The sequence below is a fragment of the Erinaceus europaeus genome, chromosome 8, assembly GCF_950295315.1.
Source record: "Erinaceus europaeus chromosome 8, mEriEur2.1, whole genome shotgun sequence".
In the NCBI taxonomy this organism is placed as follows: domain Eukaryota; kingdom Metazoa; phylum Chordata; class Mammalia; order Eulipotyphla; family Erinaceidae; genus Erinaceus; species Erinaceus europaeus.
Genome location: NC_080169.1, coordinates 36,673,393 through 36,693,692, shown reverse-complemented (window position 1 = coordinate 36,693,692; position 20,300 = coordinate 36,673,393). Strand labels below are relative to the sequence as shown.

General features: G+C 38.4%; 1 protein-coding gene across 4 annotated transcripts in view; it reads right to left on the bottom strand.

Moving 5' to 3' along the window:
• The window catches only part of CRPPA (CDP-L-ribitol pyrophosphorylase A), a 331,394-nt gene that overhangs the window by 259,459 nt on the left and 51,635 nt on the right, over positions 1-20,300 (bottom strand). For all 4 annotated transcript variants that reach the window (XM_007531969.3, XM_060196149.1, XM_060196146.1 and 1 more), the window contains exon 3: positions 17,858-18,007. In XM_007531969.3, the coding sequence (XP_007532031.1) occupies positions 17,858-18,007 (150 nt within the window). The remainder of the gene's footprint in view (positions 1-17,857; positions 18,008-20,300) is intronic.

The following is a 20,300-nucleotide window of genomic DNA, read 5'->3' as shown; positions in this document are numbered from 1 at the left end:
AAAACCATCTGGTAGTTGTCTTTTATCTCTTTGCTTATTTTACTAAGCAGAATCAACTCCAGTTCCATCCATTTTGTCCCAAAGAATACAATATCATTTTTTTTATCACAGAGTTATATTCCATGGAATATATATCCCATAACTTCTTCAGCTAGTCATCTGTTGATGGACATTTAGACTGCCATCACTGTTTTGGCTACTGTGAATAATGCAACTAAGAAAATAGGGGAGAAAATGTTTCTTCTAATTAGTGTTTGAATATCCACTGGATAAGAGTGGCATTGCTGGACCATAAGGTACTTCCATTTTTATTTGTTTAAGGACAGTACAAAGAGTCTTCCGAAGATATAGAATGCCATTTTTGAGCCTTATTTTGGAAAGACTGAAAAGCATGGTGTAAAAATTAATTGTGACTGTGAAACTATATCTGCAGAAATGCCTTACTTATTAGTCTAAAGTTATGGACTACTTTCTGTTATGTGTGTGCTAACCAACTTAAAGATGATAGATTACAACTTGATTGCTCCCCCCCCAATCTCCTCCTATGTGGATTGTAGTTTTAATACTGCACTCTTAGCTTTCATTTATCAACTTTTCTTTTGTGGGGAAAATGCCTCTGACTGTGCCTATCACTGCCGCCTTCATTAATTTTCCACATCAGTGCTCCCACAATAGTCTTCCTAGCATAAATAATCATCTATGTTGGTTCACAGCTTTAGCACTTTATATGACCCAAGGTGTAAGGTGCCAACTTCTTTTTTTATCATCTCCATTTATTTACTGGATAGAAGCAGTCAGAAATTCAGAGGGAAAGGGTGATAGAGAGGGAAAGACATAGACAGATACCTTCAGCCCTGCTTCACCACTCATAAAGCTTTCCCCCTGCAGGTGCAGCCCAGGGGCTCACCAGGTTCTTGCACATTGTAACATGTGCACTCAACTAGGTGTGCCAACACCCAGCCCAAGCTGCTAACTTATAAACATGGTATACTGTTATCTTCTACCACTCAGATGTAGTCTACAGTGTCTGTGGCAAAGTTTCCTTCTCATATATTCTGTATAATTTATCATAGTTTCTACTCTTCTTCTTCTTCTAGCATTTGCCCTTCTTCCGTAGGCAGTCAACAGCGTCAGGTTGAGCCTGATGTAAAGTTTCAAGACCTCCTTTGAATCTGGAGAGGTGGCAGTCGTTGACTATGTGGGTCATAGTTTCTACTTATGTGATGTAGTACACTTTTCATTGAAAAGAATAAAACATTAACTAAATGTTTTTGTGCTTTACCATCCTTATGTCCTCATTATTTCCCTGATTCACTGAATATGTTTTTTATTTACTAAAAGCTTTGGAATGACTCCCTTTGGAGTGTCTCTAACCTTTTTTTTTTTTGGTCATCCAGGATTCCTCACTCAGAGTTAACTTTTTCACATAGAAATAAATATAAGAGACAGAGATACAGAGGAGAAATAGCAACAACATTGAGGTTGCTGAGGCTTCCTCAGTGCAATGGGGGCCAGCCTCAAACTTGGTTCACAGTGTGCCCCAACATGTTTTATGGTGAAAAACATTTACTTTTAATAAGTATTCTCTGTTATAATGCCAATTTATTTTTTAAAAAATATTTTATTTATTAATGAGAAAGGAGGAGAGAGAGAAAGAACCAGACATCACTCTGGTACATGTGCTGCTAGGGATTGAACTCAGGACCTCATGCTTGAGGGTCCAATGCTTTATTCATTATGCCACCCTCTGCACCACATAATGCCAATTTCTAATATATACATGAATTTATTTCTGAGGTTCCTGTTGTTACCTGTGATGCTACTACTTTATATCCATTTTGTTGCTGTTGTTGTTAAGGGTCAATTTCACCTGAGGGTCCACAGCAAATTGAGCTTTAAGCAAGAACTAAGTATTGTTGTTAAGATGACCACTGCTTTAGAAATACAGTTGTTCCTTTTACCACATCAGACATATGCTGGGAGCCTTATATAAAACTGAATTCTTTTATGCTAGTGTACTGTTCTAAGAGATAGTTCTCATCTGCTTTTTCCTTCCTCATTAAGGTTTCTATCACAGCAATCAAGTTCTGGTTGAATCACCCAGCCCACTCAGTTCCAAGAAAAGTTATATTCCCTGTCATATAGATAGTAAGCTTGTGCTAATATTGTGACCAGAAGTATATACAGAGAGTAACCGTACTCTGATTTGTATTCTCTGTTTCAGTGCCATACAGGCCCTTGTGAGGATAGTCACTTTGATGACATAGGGAATATAAGAACAAAAGAATTGGGGCTGAGTGGTGGTGCACCTGGTTGAGCATACATGCTACAGTGCACATGGACTCAAGTTCAAGCCTATGGCCCCCAGCTGCAGGGGGAAAGCTTTGCGAATGGTGAAGCAGAGCTGCAGGTGTCTTTCCATCTCCTTTCTACTACCCCCTTCCCTCTTGATTTCTGGCTGTCTCTATCTAATAAATAAAGATAATAAAAAATTAAAAGTGAAGTATTTGTTTTGGTTATCTCTTAAAGTGTTTTCAGTCTTTCAAATTAAAAAAAATTAAATTAAAAGCTTCTCACTTTTGAGAGTAGCACTTAAATATTAAATATTCCTACAGTGAAGTCCAGGACATCAAACTATGAAGAACATAAATACACTCCAGAAAATAAATGTCACTGGTTAAGAACTTCTGCATCTTCATGGGCATTTTCATTAAAATTTAATTAACAAATTATCTTCTAAAATTCTGAGGATCTGAAAAGTTGAGTGTGAAGCCAAGTTCTCAACAACAGAGCTGTTAATACTATCTGCAATCACCATAACAATTTTCTCAAGAAAATACAATTTGAAAGTGTCTTTAAACAAAATGTTCTTATTTTTCCTAAAACAGCAGAGAATAGAGCTTTGTATTCAAATATTTAAGAAGAATCACTAGATTAATCTTTAGGGGTTTCCTTTTGTCCTTAGAGACTACTAAATTCTAGTATATTTTTTTTAATTTTGTAATTTTTATTCCTTTAGTAACTTCATGTGACAAAGATTCCCAATGGATAATGCATTTTTCTTCAAGTAATCTTAAGAAGAAAATAAAAGCCAGAACAGGAAGCAGCTTACCCTGTAAAGTGCATATTACCCTGCAGGAGGCCACCTACTGGGGGAAGCTTCACAAGTACTTAAACAGTGTTGTAAGTGGTTATCTTTCTCTCTTCTCTTTTTATTTTTTTTAAAATTAATTTGCTTGTTTGTTTATTCTTGGATAGACACAGAGAGAAATCGAGAGGGAAGGAGAATAATAGGAAGAGAGAAAGAAAGACATCTAAGGTACTTTTTTCACCACTTGTGAAGCTTTGCCCACTGCAGGTGGGGACCAGGGGTCTGAACCTGGGTCCTTGTGTTTTATAACATGTGTGCTCTACCAGGTATTCCACTCCCTGGCCCCTCTCTCTCCTTCTCTATTCTATTACTTACCCTTTTAATTAATCTCTGACACTATTAAAAAAAAAAAAAAGCAAATCTATGATTTTCCACTTCCAAGAAGAGTACAAAACCTGCAACACTGAGAGCTGAGCAGTGTCCTAGTAGGGAAAAATAATAATAAAGAGTCTCTCCTCTCCTGGGTCAACTAGGAATACCAAAGGAGATCACGTGGGACTGAAACAAGACAGGACTAGATCTACATCAGGAAGCCACCAAATCACTGGTGACTGCAAACACATGTGGCTCATGGACAGGGAGAAGCCTAAGGAGAGACTGAGTGGCTGTAATAGTCCAGCAGTTTGTTTTACCAAAAAAAAAAAATACTGCTAAGGGCAGAGAGCAGAGAGCAGAGAGGACTCCCCTAAGACTCACCAAATTCAACTGTGAGTCTCCACTGCTACTGACCTCAAAGGCTGGAACAGCAGTGGTGAGACCCTATGCTGACATCAAGGGACAGAGAACTCATGAGGAAAATCAGCAGAATTTCTACACCTTGGTAGCTTAGCAGTGGGGCTGTATAGTGGGAACCTATCCACAGTGTTCTACTGATGAGAACATGGTGAATAATTACCTCAGAAACTACATACTATAAACGGGACTTGTTTAGAAACTCACAGGGCCTAGTAGTGCTGCCTGGCTAAGCAGAGAAGCCGAACTGAGCCCAGAGCTTTGATCCTTGGGGTGTGAGAGTCTCTTTGCATAACCACTGTATTATCTCTCTCCACCCTGTTTTATATCTTGGGCAGGAGTGAGAGATTAAACTAAGAATCCTACTTATAGTTTAAAAGCCCTCAGGCTCACATATCCTACAGGGAAGAAAAAGAACAAAAGAGGATTTAAAAGCCACTATACTTCAGCTCAGGGATTGAAACAATATTGAAACAACTGTTAATTACCACAATTGTGAACTCTTTAAGTACCTTACTTAGACGCAAGTCAGTCCAGGCAAGAGTGATAAGTAATTTGAAAAGTACAGAGAGAGGGACTTCATAACATACTATATAAAATGGTTAAACCAACAAAAAGAAATATTGGAGAAATGAACCAGGATAAAAGTCCAGCTTAAAGCCCCAAAAGGTAGAAGCACAGAATAATGAGGTCAATATTCAAATTCTAGTCAAAGAAATAGTCATAAGAGTGAGTAAAGACTTTGAAGAATTGTCATCAGAAATTAAGAAACAACATAGAGACTCTGGAAGAAAACACTAATTACACAAGGTAATTAGAGATCTAAAAGCTGAAGTAGCTGAGCAAAGAGCACAACTAGCTGAATAAGCTAAAATAGTATCAGAACTGTGTAACAAAATAGATGAACTACAGAAAACAGTAGAGGGAAGAGAGAATAGAATAAATGAGGCTGAAAACAAAATTAGCAAGATCCAGGACAAAATAGAGACAACTAAAAAAGAAGTAAGAGATCTCAAAAAGAGGTTAAGAGATACTGAAAACAACAACAGAGACCTATGGGATAACTTCAAAAGAAGGAATATACACATTATAGGCCTACCATAGAAAGAAAGAGAGGGAGGGGAAGAAATCATTCTACAAGACATAATAGCTGAGAACCTCTCTATCCTAGACAAGATAAAAGACATAAAAGACATCCAGAGGGTGCCAAACAGAATTAACCCAGACTTAAAGACACCAAGACACATCATATTTAGAATGTAAACAAAAAAGGATAAAGAAAGGATCCTGAAGACTGCAAGAGAAAATCAAAAAGTCACCTACAGAGGAAAACCCATAAAATTAGCAGCAGACTTCTCCACAAAAACATGAAAGGCCAGAAGAGAATGGTAAGATATCTATCGAGTGCTCAATGAGAAAGGTTTGCAACCAAGACTACTGTCTCACTACACTGTCATTCAGACTAGATGGAGGCATAAAAACCTTCTCATACAAGCAGCAGCTGAAAGAATCAAGTATGACCAAGCCTGCCCTGAAAGAAGTTCTGAAAGGTCTCCTATAAATAGACCACCATAAATATGCCATATGTCAGAACACTCTAAAAATCTACAATAATGGCATTAAAATATCTTCAGTCTTTAATATCAATAAATGTCAATGACCTGAATTCACCTATTAAAAGGCACAGAGTAGGAAGATGGATCAGAAAACATAACTCAACAATATGCTGTCTAAAGGAAACCCACCTAACTCAACAAGACAAACCCAGACTCAAAGTGAAAGGATGGAAAACTATCATACAAGCCAGTGGCCCGCAAAAAAGGGCAGGAACAGCTATTCTCATATCTGACATGATAGACCTTAAAATAAATAAAATTTTAAAAGATAGGGATGGACACTACTTAATACTCAGAGGATCATTCAATGAAGACAACTTAACAGTTATTAACATCTATGCACCCAATGAGAAGCCATCTAAATACATCAAACATCTACTGAAAGAGCTACAGAAGTATATTAACAGCAAAACAGTCATAGTAGGGGACCTCAACACCCCACTCTCTTCAGCTTGACACATCATCCAGGCAGAAAATAAATAAAGAAATGAGAGAGCTAACTGAAGCAATAGATAAACTAGAACTATTGGACATTTTCAGAGTCATTCATGCCAAGAAACTGGAATACATATTCTACTCAAGTCCACATGGGTCATTCTCAAGGATAGACCATATGTAAGGCCACAAAGACAGCATCAGTAAATTCAAGAGCATTGAAATCATCCCAAGCATCTTCTAAGACCACAGTGGAATTAAACTAACACTTAACAATCAACAGTAGATTAGTAATAGTCCAAAAATGTGGAAGTTCAACAGTATACTACTTAACAACTGCTGAGTCAAAGAGGAAATAAAGGAAGAAATCAAAATGTTTCAATAGTTTAATGAAAATGAAGACACAAGCTATCAAAATACTAGGGACACAACTAAGGCAGTTCTGAGAGGGAATTTCACAGCCAATCAAGCACACATTAGGAAATAAAAAAAGCAGGAGCTTTCCCCCTGCAGGTGGACACCGCGGATTTGAAACCAGGTCCCTGTGCACTGTACTGCATGCACCTAACCAGGTGCACCACCACCTGGTCCCTATGGAAACACTAGTGTAAATAAATCAAATGTCTTCTTTATAAAATATTTTTCTTTAGAATCAAGCTGGGGATATGGATCAACCTGCAACATCCATGCCCAGCAGAGTAACAATTACAGAAGCAAGAACTCTTTCCATCTGCACCCCAAAAGGAATTTGGGTCCATATCACAAGAAAGGGGAAAAGACTGAAGGTGGCCAGAGGGTTCTAGATACCAATTCCACTGGAACTTGAAATGTTTGTGACCTATAATCTTTGTTTTTATACTATCACTGAAAAGGAAGCAAATCTGGAAAATACCAAAGAAAGTCAGATACTATTTTACTTATCTGAGAGAAGAATAGGAAAAAGGAAGAAAGTCATAGTAATAGATGTAAGTATGATTTAAAAAGGAACTAAAGGCAGAACTATAGGGGAAAAAATGGGCAAAAAAATAATATAGATACAGTCAGATATAGATACAAGTCAAGCCATATGTGTGACATTGAGGGAATTATTGCAGTTTCCACAGGAGGAGGAGTAGGGACATGGAACTCTAGTGGTGTAAACAGTATTATACAGTATTATCCAATAATTTTGTAAATCACTAATAAAAATTTCTTTATAATTTTACTTGTTTTTATTTATTTATGATAGATACAGTGAGAAATTGATAGGAAAGGGGATATAGAAAAAGAAAAAGATATAGCACCAAAGTAAAAGATTCAGGTGGGGGGGGGGAGGTTCAGGTCCTGGAACATAATGGCAAAGGAGGACCTAGAGGAAGGAGGCTGAATTGCTATGTGGAAAACTGAGAAATGTTCCACTGTATAAACTACTGCATTCTACTATTGACTAGAAGCCATTAACCCCCAATAAAGAAAAAAAGTCAGAAAGAAAGAAAGTTTATCCTTCATGTATGCCTACATTTATCTTTTTAAAATAATTTATGCTTGAAATTCTGTTTTATCTTGATGACAATATTCCAGTGTAATTTATTTCATTTTTCTGAGCCCATATGGCTCTACAAGGTAATAATCTGTAGCCAATCAATAATAAACTTGGTACATCTCTCAAGTCTGTTTGAGCACTGTAGCCAAAAAGCAAATGACAAATTAAATAAATATCAAAACTAAAATAAAAGAAAAGGAAGGAAGAAAAAAAGAAATTGTTTCAACACTGTTTCCTTGCTCATGAAGTTTCCCCATGAAGGTGGGATCAAGGACTTGAACCCAGGTATAGTGTATGAGTTCAACCAGGTGCACTACTGGCCCAAGTCAGATATCTTCTAAAGAATGTCACTATTTAATTGATCTATAGAAATAAAGGCTGAGGGGCTTAGGAAACAGCATAATGGTTCTGCAAAAGACTTTCATGCCTGAGGATCTCAGTTTCCTGGTTTTAATACCTAGCACCACCATAAGCCAGAGCTGAACAGTACTCTGGTCTCTCTCTCTCTGTCTTCTCTCTCTGTCATCTCTCTCTTTCTCTCTCCCTCTCCCTCTCCCTCTCCCTCTCTCTCTCTCTGTGTGTGTGTGTATGTGTGTGTGTATGTGTGTGTGCGTGTGTGTATCTTCCTTCCTGGATCCCTCTTTCATACACAAATTTCATAAATATTTTTAATAAATATTAAAATTAAAAAACTGAATAGAATGTTTTTTAAATGGGGAGTTGGGCGGTAGCGCAGTGGGTTAAGCGCAAATGGCACAAAAAGCGCAAGGGCCAACGTAAGGATCCCATATCGAGCCCCCAGCTCCTCATCTGCAGGGGGGTCACTTCATGAGCAGTGAAGCAGGTCTGCAGGAGTCTTTCTCTCCCCCTCTCTGTCATGCCCTCCTCTCTCCATTTCTCTCTGTCTTATCCAACAACAACGACATCAATAACAACAACAATAATAACCACAAGAAGGATAAAACAACCAGGGCAACAAAAGGAGGAAAAAAAATAGTCTCCAGGAGCAGTAAATTCATGGTGCAGGCACCAAGCCCCAACAATAGCCCTGGAGGCAAAAGAAAAAAAATAATTTTAAAAAAATGCTACAGGTCACAAACTTTATGAAAATCTCTGTCCATGCTTCTAATATTTCTTTCTAATGATTTTTCAACAAACTTGTTAAAAGTTTCAGGAAAAATGATGTATACATCCCATGCAAAGCATTTCATATAGTAATGGACATTAGTTAGTACATAAATGTATACACACACGTTTGCCTGAAATTATTTTGTTGATTTTATTAAAAAACTAATTTTAAGGGTGTAGAGCTGTAGCACACCTGGATAGGTGCACATGTTGCAATACTCAAGGATGTGGATTCATACCCCCCAGTCCCCATCTTCAGGGGCAAGCTTCACGAGTGGTGAAGTAAGGCTGCAGACGCATCTCTGCCTCTCTCCTTCTTTATCTCCCCCCTTCCCTCTTGATTTCTGGCTTTCTCTATGCAATAAATAAATAAAGATAAAAAAATAAAAAATCCTTTTAGAAAAAAAGAAAGAAAAGAAAGGAACTAATTTTAAGTCATGAACAGTTCCTAGAGCAAGAAATAACACATACCCCTACCTGCATGGAACTGCAGAAAGAGGAGATATACACCAACAAAAACAAACAAACAAACAAATGTGTGTGTGTGTGTGTGTGTGAAATAGTAGTGTCTAAAGAAGGTAAAAACTAAAGCAGAAAAAAGAATACATAATGAACATTCTAATTCATATTAGATTACCAGGAAAGTCAGAGAAAGCAACACCAGCACAAACCCTTAAATAAAGAATGGAAACAAACATCTGAGTATCTGTAAAGCATAGCCCAAGTAGAGTATAAATAAGTAGAAAGATCTTTTTCACATATGTACATGTGCACATATCATTGTACATCATTTGAATGAGTAAAATATAGTTGGCACAAATAGTCATTGAAGAAGTATGTACTAATAATGTAAAAAATATCTGAAAGAAATAGTAGAAGAATGGACTAAGATTTTCATAAAGTTGGTGACCTGTAGCATTTTTTTACAATTCTATTTAGTCCTTGTTTTCTTAATATTTATTTTAAAAAATAGATTTTATGAAAATTATGAAAGGGGGATCTAGAGAAGAAGAGCAAAAGACCAGAATACTGCTCAGCTCTGGCTGATAGTGGTGCTGGGAATTGAATCAGGCAAAAGACCAGAATACTGCTCAGCTCTGGCTGATAGTGGTGCTGGGAATTGAATCAGGGAACTCAGAGCCTCGAGCATGAAAGTCTTACATAACCATTATTAGTTGCTAAAATAAAATAGACACAATCTTTGGAATGACAACCCACCAAACCAAGTTAGCATATGCATTGACATCTTGAATCTATTATCTCCCAAGAATATTTAATAAGAAAAAGTCATTGGGATAATTTTGTATAATCTTAGGTAAAAACATAATAAATAAATAAATGAAATACAAAGTTTCCCTTTTGGATGGAGAGGGAGGAGGAGGAGGCAGAAAAAATTTCCTCTTTGAAATTTTCTGCTTTTTTCTAAATCCTTAGCATATTACCCACTTGCATGGTCTCAACTGCTAATATACTCTCATTTGACAGGGGTGTGGAGATTTAAGACTAGTTATTTCCCCACAAAATCTATAATCTACCCACATCTGTAACTCCTTTTTACCCTGTGAATAAACTGCCCACATTTCCGGTCAAGAGAATCTCCAACAATACTAATACACTATGTTCTCTTCCATCTGACTTCAGCATCTGCCTTTTCCTCTCTGTTCAATCATTCCCATCAGTACCCCATAATAGTTGATGCTATTATGTCATGTATCTTTAAGAAAGGACACACAAAATATCTATCTGTAACCCCCCTCCATTTTTCTCTCCTCAAAAGTATGGGAATTCTTCCCAAAAGTGGTGCTGCTATTCTCTTATATCATACTCACTTCATAAACTGGCCATCTCACATTGTTTAGGTTTATAATCAGTATCATAATTTAACACATCCAAATATTCTTCAAACACTGCTTTCACAAGGCTTCTGGGACATTATTTTCTTATGCCAGTGGTTACTCTTCTACCCTCTTACCTAATTCTTCTTCAGCTCCTGAAAAGTGATAAATAATTACTATCCTCTACCCTAATACATTTACACTCTGATTCCTAAATCTGACACATGATCTTATATGCCACAAACACTTTAAAGATATGCTTAAAGAGCTTGAAAGGGGCGATAATCCTAGGTTATTCATCCCTAGACTTGAACAAGATACAGATAAAAAGGATCCGAGTTAGTAGAAAGAGAAGTTATCACAAAATAAAGAGTTTGGTACAAGTGGTAAGAGAAAGTCTGTGTGAGCCAAGGAATGCAGATGGTCTCTAGAAACTGGAAAAGTCAAGTAAACAATCTCTAGAATTTCCAGAAGGGACAAAACCTTGCCAATTGCTTGGTCTTGGACCTCTGATTTCCAGAAAGGGAAGAGATAATGTGCTGTTGTTGCTTTTGCTGTTGTTTTCTATTCATTAGTTCGTAACGGAATCTTTTAAAGAGCCAATAGAAACATACTTCACCAACTATATAAATCTTGAACTATTTTCATTCTCAATCTGCACCTATTACATCTGATGATCTCAATCAAACCAAACTCAAGAAATTAAATGTATAGGCATTGATAATTCCAAAATAATTATTGGAAAACTCTTACTTCTTTAGACTCACATATCCAGTTTTCTCAACATTTTCAACTTTCTGTCTAAAAATAATCTCACCCTAAGTGTGCTAATACCAGATTCTTAATCTGGTCCCATAAAATCTTTCCCTAGTATTCTCAATTTTCTTCATGAGGAGCTGACTCTTGAGACTATAACTCTTTTCTCTGACACCCCAGTCTTGCCTAATCTTCTGAGCTTACCTTCAACCATATGTACCATGCAAGTACTTAATACCACCTCTTCCACCATCCAAGTTGTCCCAGTGTCATTATATTTCGTTATATTAAGGCTCTTTCTTATTCCCTTGTCTTCAGAGTCTGTCCCACAACTGACAGCATCTTCCCACCAAAGTAGAACTTTACCCAATATTCTCATTATAATAAATTATAAAGCCTGCACCTGAAATAAGAGCCCTACATGACACGGAATCCAGGCCCTCTCCAATATATTCTTACCCATTCCTCCTGCAATATCATTTTTTTTTCTATTCTTACATTCTGGTACCTGAAACATTCTTTGTTAATTTATCTACAAGACTCACTTTTTTCAGATCATGGCATAAAATTATACTTTTTTCAATATTAAGTATAAGATAAACCTTCCACCCCTGGGTCTCCATCCTGCTTTACTCAGTAGGATACTTACCATCACTTAGAAGGTCATTCATTTGCTTAATTATTATAAAAGTAAAGTATTCTAAAACGTGTAAAATAAATGATATTCAACAACTGTGCAAGATTAATATTAAATTAATATAACACATAGCATATATTTCACTTTTTATCATTAAAGATCCAGAGTTAATGCTACTAACATGGAAAGATTTTCCCAGCAGATGTACAAGCAATTCTTAGTCATTACAATAGAAAATTTTAATATACTTCTGATCCCTCGTTAATGTGAATAAATTTTTGCCACATTTTCATTTTCCATTTCCTAAGTACCACAATTTTACCTTTTGAAAATTGAATTGTAATTTAGGGGGGCGGGCGGGTGGTGGTACACCCGGTTAAACTTACATAGTACCAAGCTCAAGGACCAGCTTAAGGATACCAATTTGGGCCCCTGGTTCCCCACCTGCAGTGGGGGTTGCTTCATAAGCTGTGAAGCAGATCGGTAGGTATCTCTCTCTCTATCTATCTATCTCTATCTCTCTATCTCTCTCGCTATCTTCCCTTCCCCTCTCAACTTCTCTCTATCCTATTCAAAAAAAAATTAAAAAATGGCCACAGGAGCAGTGGATTCATAGTGCAGTCTCTGAGCCCCAGCAATAACCCTGGAGGCAAAAAAAGAGAAAAAGAGGGGGGGGAAGGAAGGAAGGAAGGAAGGAAGAAAACTGTAAATTAGTAGATAGTTGTCCTACACATTTCAACACACTCTTCAGATAACTAATAGACTGTTTAATTCCCTTCCTGCTGTAGATTCACCAAATATACAACATCACCTGAAGCAATTCCATTTGCAAGAAATCTAGAGCTCAGCTGAACAACTCCTACATATTTGCCATGAAAAAAAAAATGGGAAGAAAAGTCTAAAACACAAGATCATAAACCACCTCCTCTCTCTTGTAACACACTGCCATAAAATCCAGAAGGCATTCCCAACTCTCATAATCTCCCTAAGGAACAAAGGATTAAAGGATTTAGCCCACATATTTATATGTTAAATAGTCGCCTGCCTTCCCCCCACTGTTAGCAACAAGCAGAGCAACCATAGCAGTTTCCCCCTCTGGGTTCAGCACACAGGAAGCAGGCAAACCTCCACTCCTCAACTCACCCCCCCCCCCACAGACACACCCAATCTTTCCCTGACTGGGGGGAAAAAAATGCTGGATTTTTTTTTTTTAGATAAAATAGAAAAGCCGGGGATCAAGCAGTAGCACAGTGGGTTAAGTGCACTTAGCACAAAGCACAAGGATCCTGGTTCAGCCCCTGCTCTCCACCTGCAGGGGGGTTGAAGCAGTCTGCAGGTGTCTACCTGTCTCTCCCCTGCTCTGTCTCCCCTCTTCTCTCGATTTCTCTCTGCCCTACCCAACAACAACAACATCAATAACAATAATAAGGACAACAACAAGGGCAACAAAATGGGAAAAAATGGCCTCCAGGAACAGTGGATTGCATTGAGCACCAGCAATAACCATGGAAGCAAAAAAAAAACAAAACAGAAAAGTCATTAACAACATATATGTAAAAAAGACTAAAATTATATACAAAAGAGGAAATATGATAATAAACATTACAAAAAGATAAATGTTAATAAGTCTATTATAATAAGTATACAATAAATTAGACAATTAAGAAGGAAAAATTCCTAAAAGCACACAGCCTACCAAGACAATGTTATAAATAAACAGAAAAATCTAAATAATTTCAGCATGGAGACTCAATCAGAAATCAAAAAGGTCCCAAAATTCAAGAGAGAAATTCAAACCAGGTGGCTGCACCAGTAAATCCTACCATGAAACACTAAAGAACTAATGTCAATATGTCTCAAGTTCTTTCCAGAAATTAAAGTGGTAATGACTCTAAGCTTATTAACATGACTAGAATTATTCTGATATTAAACTCAAGAAAGTACACCTCAAGAAAAGATTATAACAGGATAGTGTCCATGCTGAACATCCATGAAAAAAAAAAAAATCAACAAGATATTGGCAAAAAAAAATTTAACAATATGTACACCATAATCAGTCGGGTTTATTCTAGGGATTTGGGATGATTCAATATCCACAAAGTTATGTGAAATATGCTATATTAAGAAAATAAAAGGTGGTTCCAGAAGTGGTACAGTGGATAATGCATTGGATTCTCAACCATGAAGTCCTGTGTTCAATCCCCAGAATCAGGGGAACCAGACTGATGTCTGATTTTTTCTCTCTCCTATCTTTTTCATGAATAAATAAATTCTTTAAAAAGAAAATTAAAATAAAGGATAGGGGGCCTGGCAATGGCACACCCAGCTAAGCATGCATAGAGCTGTGCACAAGGGCCTGCTCAAAGATCCTGGTTCTAGCCCTTGCTGCCCATAAGCGGTGAGGCAGTTTTGCAACTGCTGTCTTTCTTCTCTATCTCCCTTCTCAATTTCTCTCTGTCCTATAAAATTTTTTTAAAAAATGAAAAAAAGGAAAAAATGACCATCAGGAATGGTGGATTCATAGTGTCCCAACTCCAGAGATAACCTCAGAGGCAAAAAATAAAAAAAGGGATTCAGCATGGTTCAATACACTACATTAATAAGGGATTGGGGCTAGGTAGTAGCGCAGCTGTTTAGTGTACACATTACAATGCACAAGGACCTGGGTTCAAGCTCCTAGTCCCCACCTGCATGGGGAGAGCTTTACTAGTGGTAAAAAAAAAAAAAAAAAAAAGGTAGGGAGGGTCATGCAGGTGTCTTTCTCTCTCCACCACCCCCCTCTCAATTTTGGTCTCTACCCATAAATAAATCAAAAAGAAAATAAAGGATAAAAATAATCTCATCTCAATAGATACAAAAAAAAAAAGCATTCATAAAAAAAAAGATCTGCCAAGATAACACTGTGATACCTTCTTTTTATGAAGGCCTGAGACAGAGCATTAGAATTTGCTAACAAGTTCCAGAGCATGCTGATGCTGCTTGCCTGGGATTCACACTCTGAAAGCCAATGCTTCAGTGCATTAGCCTTAATGCCTACAACAAAAGCATTGAAAAATATTAACTTGAGGCTGGGGAAATAGCATCATAAATATCCAAAAGGACTTTCATACCAGAGAATCCAAAACCCCAGGTTCAGTCTGCCTTATCACCATAAACCACAGCTGAGCAGTGTTAGCTCTCTCACTCATACTCTTATGCCCTCTCTCTCTCTCCTTCCCAATTTTTTTTTTTTGGTGTGTGTGTGTGTGTGTGTGTGTGTTTGTGTGTGTGTATGTGTTACATATCTTTCTGTCTATATCTCTCTTTGTCATTAAAATAAAGGAACAGGGCCCCAGGTACAACCCCCATCAGCACCATAAACCAGAGCTGAGCAGGGCTCTGATGAAAGAAAGAAGAAAGAAAGAAAGAAAGAAAGAAAGAAAGAAAGAAAGAAAGAAAGAAAGAAAGAAAGAAGAAAGAAAGAAAGAAAGAAAGAAAGAAAGAAAGAAAGAAAGAAAGAAAGGAAGGAGGAAGGAGAGGGAGGGAGAGAGAGAAAAATGGAGAAAAAGAAACAGGAATAAATAAAGGAAAGGGAAGAGGAGGGGGAAGGGAGGGAAAAGGGAAGGGAAGGGAAGGGAAGGGAAGGGAAGGGAAGGGAAGGGAAGGGAAGGGAAGGGAAGGGAAGGGAAGGGAAGGGAAGGGAAGGGAAGGGAAGGGAAGGGAAGGGAAGGGAAGGGAAGGGAAGGGAAGGGGAAGGGGAAGGGGAAGGGGAAGGGGAAGGGGAAGGGGAAGGGGAAGGGGAAGGGGAAGGGGAAGGGGAAGGGGAAGGGGAAGAGGAGGGAAGGGAAGGGAAGGGAAGGGAAGGGAAGGGAAGGGAAGGGAAGGGGAAGGGGAAGGGGAAGGGGAAGGGGAAGGGGAAGGGGAAGGGGAAGGGGAAGGGGAAGGGAGGGGAAGGGAGGGGAAAGGAGGGGAAGGAGGGGAAAGGAGGGGAAAGGAGGGGAAAGGAAGGGAAAGGAAGGGAAGGGGGAAGGGAAAGGGAAAGGGAAAGAGAGGAGAGGAAGGGAGAGGAGGGGAGGGGAGGGGGGAGGGGAGGGGAGGGGAGGGAAGGGAAAGAGAGGAGAGAAGGGTAGAGGAGGGTAGACGAAGGGAGGGGAGGGGAGGGGAGGGGAGGGAAGAAGATTCCCCTGATTGCTGAAACCCTATTCCTGGAGTGAGTGCCTTGTTTCCTAGCCAATCCCGTCCCAACTTTCTACTTACCTGTTTAAGCCCTCTGCTGCTGCTGCTGCTGCCTTAGGTTCACCCTTTTTTGCTCCTCCCCTCTCTTCTACAACTAGACCAAGAGAAGGGCTGGTAGGCTTGGTGGGAGGCAGCCATTATGCTACCTCCACGTGGCCTGAACCACTCTGCTCTGGCCCATTTCTGGGGTGCCTGGTTAAATAAAGATTTGTGCTCCCACTCCACTCCGGTCTATTCTCTCTCCCCCACTACACAACCCAACATATTCCAAATCCATTATTTTAAGAAAACGGTACAAAGAATCAAAAACTGTTCTCATGACTGCAATGAATGGTCTCCATAACCTCATTTTAAAACAGTAACTGATAGTTAAGATTATTTATTCAAAGTAAATCACAGCTTAATGTATTACATGATTAAGTATACAATGTTCAAAAGATAAGGTGTTTTATTTATTTTAAATATTTACTTATTTATTTTAATTTTTAATTTTATTTATTTTTTATTGGATAGAAACAGAGAGAAACCGAGAGGGAAAGGAAAGACAGAAAGAGAGAGACAGAGAGAAACCTATAGCTCTACCGCACTATATGTGAAGCTTTCCACCTGCAGGCAGGGACCAGGGACTTGAACCCGAATCTTTGCTGACTGTAGTGTGTGCACTTAACCAGGTGTGTCACCACCTGACCTCAAGATATTTTATTGTAAAAACCAGTGTTCACATTATCATTAACTCATATTCCTAAAAGCATTTATTTCAAACAATTTTGCTGATTATAGATCATTAAGCAAGCAATAAGTTAGTTACTTTATCATGTTTCATTGGGACACAGCTTATAAACCCAATACCTTATAACAAATAACTTTACTCAGTAAATGTGAAAATGAATCCAGAAATTTATATAGAAACAAAAATGCTTTAAAAAGAAAGTCAGTATAATCTAAATGTGGATAAACTGTGCTTAACATTTTAAACATACTTACCTTTAACTGAAATAAAATATCTATTATCACAGTGGGCATAAAGCTACAGTTTTTAGAAAGATCTGCTTATCAGGTGGACTGTCACCGGAATTATCACTGGGGCTCTAAAGCTCCTGTGGCTTTTTTTTTTTTTTTTTTTTTGGATAGGACAAAGAGAAGTTTTTTTTTGGATAGGACAGGGGAAGATAGAGAGAAGGAGACATAGATAGACACCAGCAGACCTGCTTCACAACTAGTGAAGTGACCCCCCCCAACTCAGTGGGGAGCCTGGGGCTCAAACCTGGATCCTTGTGCAGACCCTTGCGCTTCCTACTATGTGTGATTAACCTGGTTTGCTACCACCTGCCCCCCTAGATTAATTCATTTACTTGGAGTGTTCCAAGTAAATAGTTACTGGTTAGTATGGCTCACTGTGCCCAGTTTGCATAAACAATGTGGTGTTAAGCAACAGAATACTGGCTTGCCTTTCTTCTAGGAAACTGGTATTCTTGAATGTTCTTCCAAAGGATATATACATGATCACCCCCAATGGACATCTTACACAATGAATCTCTAGTGAGTTTCCTTGGCAAAAATCATTGGAAATATGCTGCTTTATTTTCCTGGCTAGGAGGAGGGTGTGCTCTATGTAACCTCAGAGAGGAGAGAAGGAACACAAGGAAGACTGAGTATTGATTCCTTTATACTCTGTCTCGTTCTTACTTTATCTACCTGTGTGTCCTTCCTACTTGGCTGTGGTCAGCTTCAGCCAAGAGCACAAGTGTATACTAAGTCCATGAGGTGTAATGAAATTCCAAATGAACACAGAAGTTTCTGTTTGTTTTTCCCAAAAGCCAGGATTTTTACCTGCTGATAAGCTCCATAGATCACATCAAACAGAAAAGCTTGTGGCATCTCACTTGCTCTGTATCTGTCACGATCCAGTGAACAATCTAAGCAACCATTTGCAGAAGGACTGATGACAGTAGACACAAGAGGTCGAATTGCTCCTGCTGCCTAAAGAATAAGCATAAGAGAGGTAAATAACTTGGTAACATTCCAAATACTTTATATATATATTTATTTATTTTTCTTTTTTGTTGCCCTTGTTTTTCATTGTTGTAGTTATTATTGTTGTTGTTGTTGTTAGATAGGACAGAGAGAAATGGAGAGAGGAGGGGAAGACAGAGAGGGGGAGAGATAGACACCTGCAGACTGCTTCACCGCCTGTGAAGCGACTCCCCTACAGGTGGGGAGCCAGGAGGTCGAACCCGTATCCTTACACCGGTCCTTGCACTTTGCGCCACGTGAGCTTAACCCACTGCGCTACCACCGCTACTGCCTGACTCCCTCACTTTTTTTTTTTTTTAAGATTTTATTTATTTATGAGAAAGGCAGGAGGAGAGAGAAAGAACCAGACATCACTCTGGCACATGTGCTGCCAGGGATTAAACTTGGGACCTCATGCTTGAGAGTCCAAAGTTTTATCACTGCGCCACCTCCCGAACCACCTTTTTTTTTTTTTTAACCAGAGCACTGATCAGCTCTGGCTTATGATGGTGGAGGGGATTGAACCTAGGATGAGAGTCTATTTGCATAACCATTATGCTATCTACCCCTGCAAAATTCTAAACTCTGTCTTATTTACATAGGTACAAAGATAAAAGCTGAAGCCACCTACATGCCCAACAACAGATGAATGGCTAAGAAAGTTGTGGTATATATACTTAATGGAATACTACTCAGCGATTAAGAATAATCACCCCTACTTCTCTGACCCGTCTTGGATGGAGCTAGAGGGAATTATATTAAATGAGGTAAGTCAGAAAGATAATGATGAGTATGAGATGATCCCACTCATAAACAGAAGTTAAGAAAGAACAGAAAGGGAAAGGCAAAGCAGAATTTGACTGAGTTTGGAGCACTGCATCAAAGCAAAAAAAAAAAAAAAAAACTAGGTGAAAGGTGAAGGTAAATTTTCAGCTTCACTACAGAAGGGTGAAGATAGGGACACAGACCTTTGGTGTTAATATATACTCCTATTAATTTATAACCTTGAAAAATCACTACTTAATCAATATGAGAGGGGAGAAATAGATTCAATGTCTCCAACTTTTTGATGTACAGACCCCAGTTCTGAGTATATATTCCTTCAATCAAAGCACTTAATGTTTCAAATTGGTAACCTGACTGAATTTTAACAGTGGACTTAAATAGCTAGTACATTTCTAACAATAACTATTTCTCTGAAATATTAAGTCACCTATAATCTTAGACCAGGAAGACCAGAAGCAACTGGTTGTGTCACTATATAAGATACAGCTATATGTAAATAGCATTAAATGGCATAAATCCTGGTGGCATAAGTCCTGTATGATACAGCAAATCCTAAGCACGGGATTTTCAAAGTAATCCAAATTCCCAAATAACTTGGTTATAATAATAATTATTATCTATTGCCTTCTTAAATTCTAAGACAGCAGGAACCTTCCCCATTCTCTATAATACCCATATTTCTCCCAACTCTAGAACCTCTAGGGTAGAGCTCTTTTCTTGCATGTTTCTCTCAATCTATACCATTTGATACTGCATCTGCTGGGCTCAACCAAATCAGTGCAACCACCTCAACATGTTTCACTTTGCATTGTGTCCTGAGATGCCAGATGTAGAATGTCATCTCTTCAGCTCCAGTACTGAACAGTCTCTGGTGAGACTGTTCCTAGCTCATAGGACTCCTTATTTCCATATTGGGTGGTGCACTTCCTAACAAAGCCATAGAACCTATATATAGAACAGGGTGCATGAGGCACAACACATGTATCCATTAATTAAGGGAAAATATATACCTTAGTGTAAAACTGAACAATAGTTTGCAGTGACTCAGTAAGTACAGCAAGCAAGTAGAAAGACCTAAAAAAGACACTGTTTTTTTAATTAAGTACCATAGGGCTTAATCAAATAGTTTCTACTCAGACCTAGATGGCCTACTCAACTATTTCCTATTTCACTTCCCTCAATCCTTCCAAGGCTGATTTTGCCAAAGTAAGGACTGAAAAGCTGGATAAGGGCAAGAGACTGGCATACTTTAATGATGGCTCTCTTTTGGTCACTACCAGACTACCCCAACAACCAGGGCCCTAGTTATGGAATCCTGATATTCCCACATAGACATGTTGGGGCTAGACCTCTAATAAATCCCTTTTTCCATTGTCACTGGTCACCTCCTTCAGGAACAACATAATGGACTCTCTTTTGGGCCCCTACAAGAACTTGCCCTCAATGTAGAACAACATTGGTAGGTACTGCCCCA